The 11,700-nt window shown below is 53.6% G+C and overlaps 1 protein-coding gene across 1 annotated transcript; it reads left to right on the plus strand.

Moving 5' to 3' along the window:
* The first annotated feature begins 468 nt into the window (after window positions 1–468).
* Window positions 469–11,266, plus strand: AMER1 (APC membrane recruitment protein 1). Its single transcript, XM_008592203.1, has 2 exons — window positions 469–563; window positions 7,800–11,266. The coding sequence occupies exon 2, from the start codon at window positions 7,898–7,900 to the stop codon at window positions 11,264–11,266; it is 3,369 nt and encodes a 1,122-aa protein (XP_008590425.1). The 5' UTR covers window positions 469–563; window positions 7,800–7,897.
* Window positions 11,267–11,700: the final 434 nt, after the last annotated feature.

Consider the following 11,700-nt stretch of genomic DNA (forward strand, 5'->3'; position numbering starts at 1 on the left):
TTGGGGGTATAAACCGCCGAGTGGCGACCAGGGCGCAGTAGCGCGAATGCAAGGCGGTCACGGAAATGGGAGCGCGTGCAAAACCGAAACCTAGCTCCAGGAATCCGCGAACCTCATCAGGGAGGGACCGTCCCCTCGAGCCCTCGGTGTAGCCACTCCGCGACCGCCTGGCTTGGGGGCGGGAGTGGGGCGCCCAGCGAGGGCTTCCGCACCCTCTCCGCCCCCTGCCAACGCCACGCCCGCGCTTATTTGCATTTAAAGAGAAACGCACCAAGAAAAAACAGTGGGCGGGACGGGGTACGCCTTCCCACCGTAGCAATTGGACCACATTCATGCCAATCAGTGCTCGGACGCCCCACCCTGTGGCCATGGAGTCCGGGGGAGGGGTATGGGGGAGCTGCCCAGAGCTTGGGGAAGGGGATGCAGTGCGGGAGGTGACTGGAGCCGCGGCGGCGGCGGCAGGAGCAACTGTGGCGGCGCTCTCAGCCACGGCAGTCGACAGTCCAGCCGCAGCCAGGGCGGCGCAGCAGACAATAACCCGGCCAGGAGCCGGACCGGGCCGGGTAAGCGTTGCGCGCAGCCTGGAGCCTCCGCCTGCCCGCGGTCGGGTGCATTCCCGCGTTCTCCTCTCCGGTCGCCTGGAGGAGGGCACTAAGGACTGAGCAGGTCGGAGTCCGGGCCGCTCGCTGCTTTCCCTTGGAACCCGCTTTGCGGACTGTCCGGTGAGAGGCCGAGCGGCCGTGAGTACTCTGGGCGCGGACGACCACAGCGGGGGGTAGGGGAGTGGGGAGGGTGGGAGACCTAACCTGGGCCATGCCTTGGGGCTCTTGGGGTAGGCGGGGATGGGCCTGCACGTGCTGCCCCGCGATTGCGGATGGGGCGCCGCCAGCCAGCAACCCAAGCCGTGCATTTGTAGGCCGGGAGGTCCGCAGCTTTGTTGTAGCACATTTGCTGAAACAGCTGTATTACGCGGGTAACCGCTCACTCCAGCGGCCCTGCTGCCGCCCCTCCCTTGCGCATCTTCTGCCTCTCCCTCCTCTCTGCGGACGAAGCCGGCGCCCCGGATTGGGCCGGATGGAGACTGGTTTGGGCGTGCATTGGGATATCCACACTTTCTACCCCCTACCCAGGGGAGCTCAGTTAGGCCTGTGGGCTGCCAACTTCCCTTCGGAACCTCGGCCTTGCAGCCCCAACCAGCCGCGCCCCCTCCTGGGCCTTCAAGCGCATCTGGCTCCCGCCTCCGTGAGCAAGCGAGCTGGCGGCGGGGCTCTTGCTGGTCCTTGGGTTAGAGCCGCAAGGCCGCTTTGTCTTCCCCCCTCGCCTTACCTCCTTTCCCCTGGGGCACTGGCCGCGTTTTCATCTCCAGCGTCCCGTTTAAAAATAGCGATAGACATGGTGCTGTGGAGGGATTTACGTACCAGAAGCCAAGGAGGCGGTCGTTGTACTAGGGAACGCACCGTCTGTATGTGTGTGAGAGAACTATAGGGAGGCAGCCAAATCCTTCAACTTCGCAGCGGCCACAGGGCTGCTGTCATTGTCTGCTGCAAACACCCTGACACTGGTGACCGCCTGAATGCCAGACTTTGCCTGGGCTCCCTGGGCGGTGAGGGTCTGTGCCAGCCATGCGCTCTACAGCCCAGGCGCCCTGGCAGCAGCTGGACTGGCCCCGCAGAGCTGGCCTCTATTTGGCCAGGCTCGCTTTGTCATAGGCCACGGGGTCAAGGTGAGCCTTGTTCCACGCACAAACACCTCCCTTTGAGGCTCTGCCCGCCTGCGTCAGCGGCGTGGACATGGGCACTGTGTTGTTGGACTCCCCGCCCCACCCCTGGGGATTCCAGCAGAGCCCCCTCCCCCAGTGCGGCTCCCCTCATTGGGCCCCACTAAGCGCACAGTCACTGCACCACGGTGTGCCTCTGGCAATGGGTTCTCTAGGCCTTCCAGAGTAACAGGATAAAGGGAGTGATCCAGGGGCTTGACAAGCTCTTCTTGGACCTTTGATCAACCTCTGAGGCAAAGCTTGGGCATCTTTGAGGGGAGGGCAGTGAGACCCAGTAAATCACTTGGGGGAAGGCTAGCTGGGGATCTTTTCAACACCAGCCAGGACTGCGGATATCACACTACAGTCACCTGGTACTTGCAGCTGGGCATCTCCACCCCAGCGATAGACCCGCCCTCTGCCTTGCCTCAGGCCAACAGCCACCTAATGTATCTGCTCTATATTATTATTCCCTTCCCCACACCCAAACCCACTCAGCCTACACCTGTCCAAATCCTCCTCCCTCTGAGGCCCCAATTCTGGGCCTACCTTCTCGGTGCCTTTCCTGTCTACCTCTTGCCACTCATGATGACCTCTTCTTTCTCAGAACTCCTCCAGGGCTGCTTGCACTTCCTGGGCATTTTCAGGCTTAAATTATAATAGGAGGCAGACTAATTAATTTCCCTGCCTCTGCTTTGTCTCCCTGATATCATGGATGTCTGGGTTCTCTCGGAGCCTCTCCAGGGAGTTAATGAAACCTGGACCTCAGCCACAACCCTCTCAGAGCCTAGCAGTGCAGAGCAGTTAATGATTGTTTTAAGTGCTGTCTTTGTACAGGTTTGAAGACCTTTATCTTTCCAACTTGTACTTGTCGTGGTCTATATGAAAGTGACTAGAGAAATGATACTCGAGGCTCAGATATTTACTGAGTATGCCTCATGAGAATGCAGAAGAGAGATGGGTTGCAACTATAAGAAAAACATAAATCATGAAGTATCCCCTCAACAGTAAGCTCAGGATATGAACTGCTCAGACCCTAGATTATGCATACCTTTGGTTGCTAATTCATGAGCCTAGAAACAAAGTGCTTGAGAGATGAGAGATCTGTATATACAGGGGATCATCCTGGGAAGCTGCCAGAAAGTAGAGGGGTTTGGTAGGCAAAGGGTAAGCAAAATTAGGATGGAAGGAGGGTGGCTGGCAGGCAGGGTGAGTAAGGTGACTGAGTCTATTCTGGTTGAGATAGATGGTATGGCTCAGAGGTGGAGCAGAGGTTAGGGCTCAGTGGTGGGGATTCCCAAATACCAGGCTGTGGACTGGAGAGCTGATCCTTTTAGGGGAAGGGGGCATCAAAGAATGGGGAATTGGGGGGTTTGGGTATTTTTTGTGTGTATAAATATGCTGTGATAAAAATGGGGGTGTTAGAAAGGGTTTTAGAATGGGGGTCTTAAAAAGGGATTGGAAGGATGCTGCAAGTCAGGCAGGTAAGAGGCGACCTTAGGAAATGGAAATAGAGCTGGGGGCAGGCTATCTCCAGAGGGATGTTTCAATATGTCAGTCTCCCTCAGCCTTGCAGGGGCAAGGAATAGAAGGGGTGGGGGGAACCTAGGTTCTAAATAGCAACGTGGTGGGGGCTTAGTGTTCTCCAGGCCTCTGTTGAACTCCTTCCTCAGCCGAACAGGCCTTCAGGGAGAACCAGTTTGGACCCTGGAAAACAACAACAGCTTGCTTAAGGTCACAGGGCTATTTAGGGATAGGCTGCTGCCTCCTGGGGCCGAGTTAATTTGGGGGCTCCATCTGGGGAATCCCTCTCCCCTTTCATGTCTCTTATCTCTTGGTGTTGTCTACAATCTATCGGGTGCTGAAAGTTTCAGAAGGAGAGGATGTAGTTGGAAGAAGTTGGCAGTCCAATGATTCCCTCCCAGTATACTGGAAGTGTTGAAAATTCCTCAAGAACTGTTACATTTCCATTCTCAGAAAGTGTGTTTGAAGGGAATAGCCCTGCTCTGCTGGTCCAAGGGAACAAGGGAATGAGAGAAATAGTGGCAAGCCTGATAGATCATGGGCTTGTAGAACCAAAGAGGGAGAAGGAGTTTCCACCTAACAGACAGGGTACCTGAGGCTGGAAGAGGGGACACCCAAAGTTATTCCATCAATTTCCCTGCCTCAAATACTGTCCAGGCAGATAAACTATGTGATAAAGTTTAAGCCTCCAGAGGAAGTATTTCATAGCCTTCCTGTGTCACTCATTCTTAGGTCACCCATCTCACTGCTGGGAAGTTCTTTCTCAGAGCTAATCTGAACCTCTCGTGCTATAGTTAAACCTTGCATGTATGTGTGTGTTCGGGGGTAGAGTTGAGAGCAGCTGGCCATCATTGCTCTTCTGCGTCACAATCCATTGGAGGGAGATTTCATAAGCATTAAATACTCTCTCCACCCCTAACTTCTGTTCTCTGAATTAAATAATCAGAGTCTTCTATCTTCTCTGTTTGGTCTTATTTTTCAAACCTGTGCATGTGTAAGTGTATCTCCAGCAAGGCAGGCAGGGAAAACAGAACCACTGCAGAGGTGCCAGCTGAGGGAGCATTGCTCCCCAGCCTCCTCTTTTGGGATTAGGGGGAAATATGGACAATGGAGAAAATGGCCCAGGGGACCTTGGTGAGGTCACAGGCAGGCATACTGGTGCTTCAGGGGCAAAGATCCTTTGATCTGTATTTCTTGTCCTAAAGCCTTCATTGCTTTCATCTCCTACAGGCTTTTTTTTCCCCCCTGCTGGGCTTCTAAGCAGATACTAACCTTCTGTCCCTAGCCAGCATGCCATAGCTCTCCCTCCCCATCTGCTCAGCCCTCCCTGCCTGCTCAGCCCTCCCTGCTGGGAGCTTCAGCTCTTTTCATAGGAAAGAGTGCTGGGCTGGACTCTGGGCCCCCTCCTCTCTGGACATATTGGAAATATTCACAGGCCAGGCCTAGTACATTTTGAAAGAGTAAAATGTTGGGAGGTGGTGCAAGAAGTATGGCTGGGCCACAGTGCACCCCTGACCTGTAGTGGTGGTCTGGGTCTAACCAGCTAAGTACCCAGGCCTCCCAACAAGGCTTAGGACCCCCCAAACCAGACCTCCTGACTCAGCAGCCACTGGAAACTGGACACAGGACCATCCCTCCTTCAGCCTCTCAGGGCAACCTAGGGCAACTGGACCCCCTGGTCTAATCTCACATTTCTAGGTGGGGAAACTGAGGTCCAGAACAGGGCAAAGATTTGTCTAAGGTTACACAGAAGTCCTAAGCTTCTGGCCCCCAATTCTAGGCTTGTTCCTTAAAGTACACTCTCCTGAGACCTCTCAAGCCTCAGTTTTCTCATTTGACCTCCAACACAGGGTATGGTGAGTAGAAGGGAGTGGATACATAGGAAAGTCAGGGGTCTCCATTGTTCGCCTGGTGTGGCTGCTTCTCTGCAGGCTTTCCTCGGCTTCCCTGTCACATGTGTTTCCCTGGGATTAGCTCCTCTCTTGTTCTTTATCTGAACAGGGGGTGGGGGAAGGGGTAGCATCTGTCTCTGATCTCACCCTTGCTGGGCTAATACTGACATAGTGGAAGCCTATTCAGGCAGTATCCATCTTAGATACATTCCTCCCTAAGGAGGTTTGGGAGCTTGAAAGGGGAGTGGCAGGTACAAGGTGGCTCCCAAAGCCCCTATTGTTCAAAGCGAGCTGGGCAGGGAGAGGACCTCAGCAGGGAGAGGACCTCAAGAGAAAGCAGGGGAATCAAGAAGACTCACAAGGAAAGCCCGTTTCTAGGGAGAGGCAGTGCCTGGGTGACCACGTCTTTAAAAGGACTGGAGAAGCTCCTGGGTATTTGGGGCTTGGGCCAATGGGCAGAGGAGTGAGGCTGAGAAACCTACAGAAACCCTATCCAGGCTTGTATCATGTTGAGCCTTCAGACTGTTACATATCAGACTCTCTCCTTGTTAGTCTAGAGGCTTCCTAAAAGCAAGGGTTTAGGGGTTCCCCCTTATTGGCCTGTCCTGCAGGATTTTGCTGAGTGCCTGTCACTTACTGAATGTTCAGGAGAGGTATGTTTCATGAATTCCACAGAGGGGAATGCAATTTCACAAACAGCTCCACTACTGCCACCCCAACTCCCCCACCCCCAACCCATAATGACAACCCTGTCAGTAATTTCAGGGCAGAGGTTAAAATATCTGTGCTATGGAAAGTGGGAGATTCAGATAGATGATAGGGCCCCCATTCGCATCAGATCCCAGGGCAGAAACCTCTGGGTGATTTTGTGTGCTTGGGTATCAGGGGTGCTGTCTCTTATGGAGCTATCAGTTGCAGGGCTAAGTTGCAACAGTGTGATGTTAAAATATGTCACATAGAAAAATACCCAACCTAAGCAAATGGTAATGCAGATCTCTGCAGAGAGGGGATCAGATGAGCTGTTTTTTTAAAAACTTTTGCCTTTTTTCCTTTTCTGGGTAACCAGCCATTATCTTGCTCCAGTTATAATATTCAGTTCTGCAGAGTGCTCTCGATAGAAGCTTGGATCACACTGATGAACCAAGTGTCAAGTCAAACAAGGCACTAGGCAAGATTGTTTGCAAGACAGGAGCAGGGACTCCAGGAGGGGTTCCTCTAATGAGGTCACAGTATAGAAAGTAGCTGCTAGTCTCTCTCCACCCCCAGTGCTGGTCCACAGTCTTCTGTTGCAGCTGAATGTGTCTTATTACCGTCACAATCAATCAATGGACTGGTGTGCTGGCCAGCTGCTCCCTGACCATAGTGGTGCTTGCCTTACCTCTTCCACTCCGCACCCCCTTTCTCACCCTAGATCCTTCTGTTGGTGGCTACCCTACAGAGAGGGGACACACTGGTGGGACTTTCTAGGGAGGGGTTATTGGGTTTTAGCAGGCTGGTCACCAATCCACAGTCACTAGAATACACCAGACCTGGGGGAGAGGGGGAGGTGTGTTGGTCTCTTGGCATTTGGGTGTTTGGAATGTTGGGAACCTAGACCAGAAGGGTGTGGCTTGCACCATGTTTATTTATTTAAATAGCTGTTGAGAGCTTATCTCCCAGAACAGGAACATGAATCATGTAGGGTTGTGCCTTGAAGGAATTCTCTTCCTAGATAGAGAGCTAGAGGTGGGACGAAATAACAAGGGGAAGGGAGTAGAGAAGAAACATTCCACCTGGTGGTTCTAAAGTGGAACTTGGGGGTTCCAGTTGTCAAGGGCCATTTTAAAATCTCTTCCCAGCAGGACAGTCAATAGAAAGTCTCACCTAGACCCACCTCTCACATACCCTTTATGAGGGGGAGGTATTGGTAGGCCTCTTGGATGGAGGATACAGCAGCCTAGAAAGTACCTTTCCCGAGGCCACCACATGGTTTTAGCAAGCCCTGGATTGCAGCCCTAGTCTGTGGGTCTGTGAGGCTCCTACTCTGGGGTTCTGAAGGCCTGAGCATTATCCTGCCCTTAGGCAGTTGGTGAAACTTCAGGTCTTCTTTTATTCCCAGCCCCAGGCAAAATGTCAGTGAGAGTCCAGGCTAATGTGAAATCAGGGCCAGGTTCCAATAGAACCCAGTAAGGACTTCATGGGCTGTTTTGCCAGATGCTTTTCAAAAATTCGGTGACATTAGAGCTAACCTCCCTCCTGTCTTTCCTGCCTCTCCCTACCCCTCCCCTCTTCAGTTATCAGTAATCCCTCTCACAGCTAATAGCACCACTGGGGCTTCTCACACATCTGTAGTTTACCCTGCCCAGTGCTCCCTTGAGCTTAGGGTGGCCTGAAGGGAGTGGACTTGGTGAGGGATGGGGGGAGGTGATGGCTGCCTGTTTCTCAGTGTAGAGTTTCATTGCCTTGGGGCCCAGAGGGGGCCGACCCACCAGGCCAAGCATATGGAGTGGATTAAGGTTTTCTCCATATTTTTCCCTTACTTTCTCTCTGGTTCCATTCAAGCCTGAGACCACAGACACCTGTGAAAACAAACTCAGCATGGATGCTTGCTCACCAGTATCTGTCTTTGTCTCTCTCATCTTCTCCAGACCCCACTGTGATGCTTCCTTAGTGATGATATTATAACAGTGCCTGCAAGCCCAAGGCTGCACTTCCAGCTGAAAGTACCCGAGTTGTCCCCATCACCATGGAGACCCAAAAGGATGAAGCTGCTCAAGTCAAGGGAGCTGCAGCTTCTGGGAATACCCAGGACCAAGCTGCTGAGGAAGGAGCCAAGAACAAGGCAGCTGAGGCAACAGAACGACCAACACCAGAGCAGCCCTCATCTGGCCCAGGTAAGCTGAAGAAAACTGCCATGAAACTCTTTGGTGGCAAGAAGGGTATCTGTACTCTGCCTAGTTTCTTTGGAGGGGGACGAAGCAAAAGTTCTGGGAAAGGCAGCTCCAAGAAGGGCCTCAGCAAGAGCAAGACCTACGATAGCCTGAGTGAAGCAGCCCGTGGCCCTGCAGACGTTGTCAGCAAAGGAACTGGATTCCCCCTACCTTTGCCTGAGTCACCCTGCCAATTTCCCAGTTCCCAGAGTGCCCATGGGGCCTTGGAGACAGGCTCCAGATATAAGACGTCTGTGGCTGGAGCCACAGAGAAAGCTGGGACTGAGAAGGTTTCCTCTGTGCCCAAGCCAAAGAAAGGCCTAAAAGGATTTTTAAGCAGTATCCGCCGTCACCGAAAGAGCAAGGTTGCTGGGGCTGAGAAAAGTGAGCCAGAGGCCAAGAGGCCTGAAGGGGCTAGAGCCAGGCCTCAAGAGCATGTGAACTCAGCCCCTCTGCCTCAATCTGAGGAGCCCTTCCAAGCCGCTAGAGAGGAAAATGCCAAATCCCAAGATGCCCCCGGGGCAAAAGTTTCTCCAGCACCAGAACCTTCTCCACCAGCTACTGAGATGGCCTGTAAAGATCAAGAAAAACCCATGGAGGCCTATGTCTCAGCACTCACGCAGCCCAAGCCTGCCCTTGAAGCCAGTTGCCCTGAGGACCCCCACAGCCCAGACACAGGGGAGAAGGTGGTGACAGGAGAGGTAAATCCCTCCAATGGTCCTGTGGGGGACCAGCTGAGTCTTCTGTTTGGGGATGTCACATCCCTGAAAAGCTTTGACTCACTGACAGGTTGTGGTGATATTATTGCAGAACAGGACATGGACAGTATGACAGACAGCATGGCCTCTGGGGGCCAGAGGGCCAACCGAGATGGGACCAAGCGAAGTTCCTGCCTGGTGACCTACCAAGGAGGTGGGGAGGAGATGGCCTTACCAGATGATGATGATGACGAGGAAGAAGAGGAGGAAGAAGAAGTGGAATTAGAGGAGGAAGAAGAGGAGGTCAAGGAGGAGGAAGAAGATGATGACTTAGAATATCTGTGGGCAAGTGCCCAAATATACCCAAGGCACAATCTGAACCTGGAGTACAATCCCACCACATCCCCAAACCACCATGGCTACATGCTCCTTGACTCAGTTCAGTCTTATGCTGGCCTAGCCCCTGGTGAACTTTTGACTCCTCAGAGTGACCAGCAAGAGTCTGCCCCCAATAGTGACGAAGGTTATTGTGACTCCACCACACCTGGATTTGAGGATGATTCAGGTGAGGCCCTGGGGCTTTTCCACAGGGATTGCCTACCCCGAGACAGCTACAGTGGAGATGCCCTATATGAGTTCTATGAGCCAGATGACAGTCTCGAGAACTCTCCACCTGGAGATGACTGCCTTTATGATCTCCATGGTCGCAGCTCTGAGATGTTTGACCCCTTCTTGAGCTTGGAGCCCTTTTCTTCCTCCAGGCCACCTGGGGCAATGGAGACAGAGGAAGAACGACTAGTGACCATCCAGAAACAGTTGTTGTATTGGGAGCTTCGGCGGGAGCAACTTGAGGCCCGGGAGGCACGTGCCCAGGATGCTCATGCCAGGGAGGCCCACATCAGGGAGGCCTATATCCGAGAGGCTCATGGCAGGGAGGCCTATGCTGGAGAAGCCCATGCTCAGGCTTATGCCAGGGAGTCCCGAACCCAAGAGGCTCAGGCCCAAGAGGCCCAGATCTGTCAGGAGAAGCCTATCTTGGAGTATCAGATGAGGCCCTTAGGCCCGTCAGTAATGGGCCTGGTGGTAGGGGCATCAGGGGCTTCTCAGACTTCCCACCGAGGAACCACCTCAGCTTTCCCCACCACTGCGAGCAGTGAGCCAGACTGGAGGGACTTCCGTCCTCTGGAGAAGCGTTTCGAGGGAACTTGCTCCAAGAAAGATCAAAGTACTTGCCTGATGCAGCTTTTCCAGAGTGATGCTATGTTTGAGCCAGACATGCAAGAAGCAAATTTTGGAGGATCTCCCAGGAGGGCCTACCCTACTTACTCACCCCCTGAGGAGCTAGAGGAAGAGGAGGTTGAGAAGGAAGGAAGTGCCACTGTGAGTTTCTCACAGGCCCTTGTGGAGTTCACCAGCAATGGAAACCTCTTCTCTAGCATGTCCTGCAGTTCTGACTCTGACTCATCCTTCACTCAAAACCTCCCTGAGCTGCCCCCCATGGTGACCTTTGACATTGTTGATGTGGAACGGGATGGGGAAGACAAGTGTGAAGAAAATTCTGAGTTTCACAATGATGAAGACCTTGCAGCCTCCTTGGAAGCTTTTGAGTTGGGCTACTACCACAAACATACCTTCAACAACTACCGCAGCCGATTCTACCAAGGCCTATCCTGGGGTGTGAGCAGCCTTCCTCGATACTTGGGACTGCCTGGCATGCACCCTCGACCTCCACCTGCCACCATGGCTCTCAACAGGAGGAGCCGCTCCCTCGACACTGCGGAGACCCTGGAGTTGGAGCTCTCCAATTCCCATCTGGCCCAGGGCTGCCTGGAGTCTGATGAGCTTCAGGCCCAGCAGGAAGATTCAGATGTAGAAAATGAAGAGGAGGAAGGAGAATGGGGCCGAGACAGTCCTATGTCCCTCTATACTGAACCCCCAGGGGCCTATGACTGGCCTGCCTGGGCTCCCTGTCCTCTTCCGTTGGGGCCAGGCCCTTCCCAGATAAGCCCCAGCCAGTTGGATGAATCTTCCAGCCAGTCTCCATATGGGCAGGCAACCTCTTGTGTACCTCCTGTGGCCATGTCAATGTCGCTGTCAGTGCCAGGGCCAGAGCGAAGGGCACCCAGGGAATGTGGGCCTCAGCTTGTTCGGCCTTCACACCTACCCCTGCCCATGGGCCCCTGCTATAATCTCCAGCCACTGGCCTCCCAGAGTATGAGGGCCAGGCCTAGAGATGTGTTGCTGCCTGTCAATGAATCCAGTTGCTCCTCCAGTTCTGGAGGCTTTAACCACAGCACTGTGCCCCAGGCCAAGCCTGTGGGCATCACCCATGGCATCCCTCAGCTGCCCAGATTCCAGCCTGAGCCCCACCAGCCCCCTCACTACAGGGCTTCCAGCCTTGACCTGTCAAAGGAGAGGGCCAAGCAAGGTGCCTCTGTCCCCACCAGTTATTCCTCTAATGTCGTGAATGGAAACCTAGCCAAGTAGTCATCATCAATTCCAGAGTGGGGGCATGGGGTCTGAGCATGTGAATGGGGATCAGGGGTTGAACAAAGGGGCGGGGGGTGGGGGTTGCTGTTTAACTTAAAAATCCTTTTGGCCAAGGAAAACTCCTATGAGTTTTCACCTTTGTTTTCCCACTTCCCTCTTCTGTCATCTATGGCCATGTTCAGCTCAAGCACATCTGCCCAGGGAGGCTGCTGCTGCTGCTGTGCTCCAGTTTTTGCTTTCAGGGTTTCTTCTTGTGACCCACACAGGGTTTGGGATGCTGTAATTTTGTGCCTATTCCAGTTGCCAAGTTAGTGATTATATAGATATAGCATGTATCCTTGGCACAGGCTGAACCCTTAGCACCCATTTGCACCCTGCCCCCAGTGGATGGTGAACCACTGCCTTCCACTTGGGAATGTGGGGGGGGGGGG

Source organism: Galeopterus variegatus, unplaced genomic scaffold (genome assembly GCF_000696425.1).
Source record: "Galeopterus variegatus unplaced genomic scaffold, G_variegatus-3.0.2 Scaffold7663, whole genome shotgun sequence".
NCBI classification, from domain to species: Eukaryota; Metazoa; Chordata; class Mammalia; order Dermoptera; family Cynocephalidae; genus Galeopterus; species Galeopterus variegatus.

Excerpts from the sequence above, each read along its gene's own strand:
- AMER1 (XM_008592203.1), top strand. The coding sequence starts at position 7,898 with ATGGAGACCCAAAAGGATGAAGCTGCTCAAGTCAAGGGAGCTGCAGCT.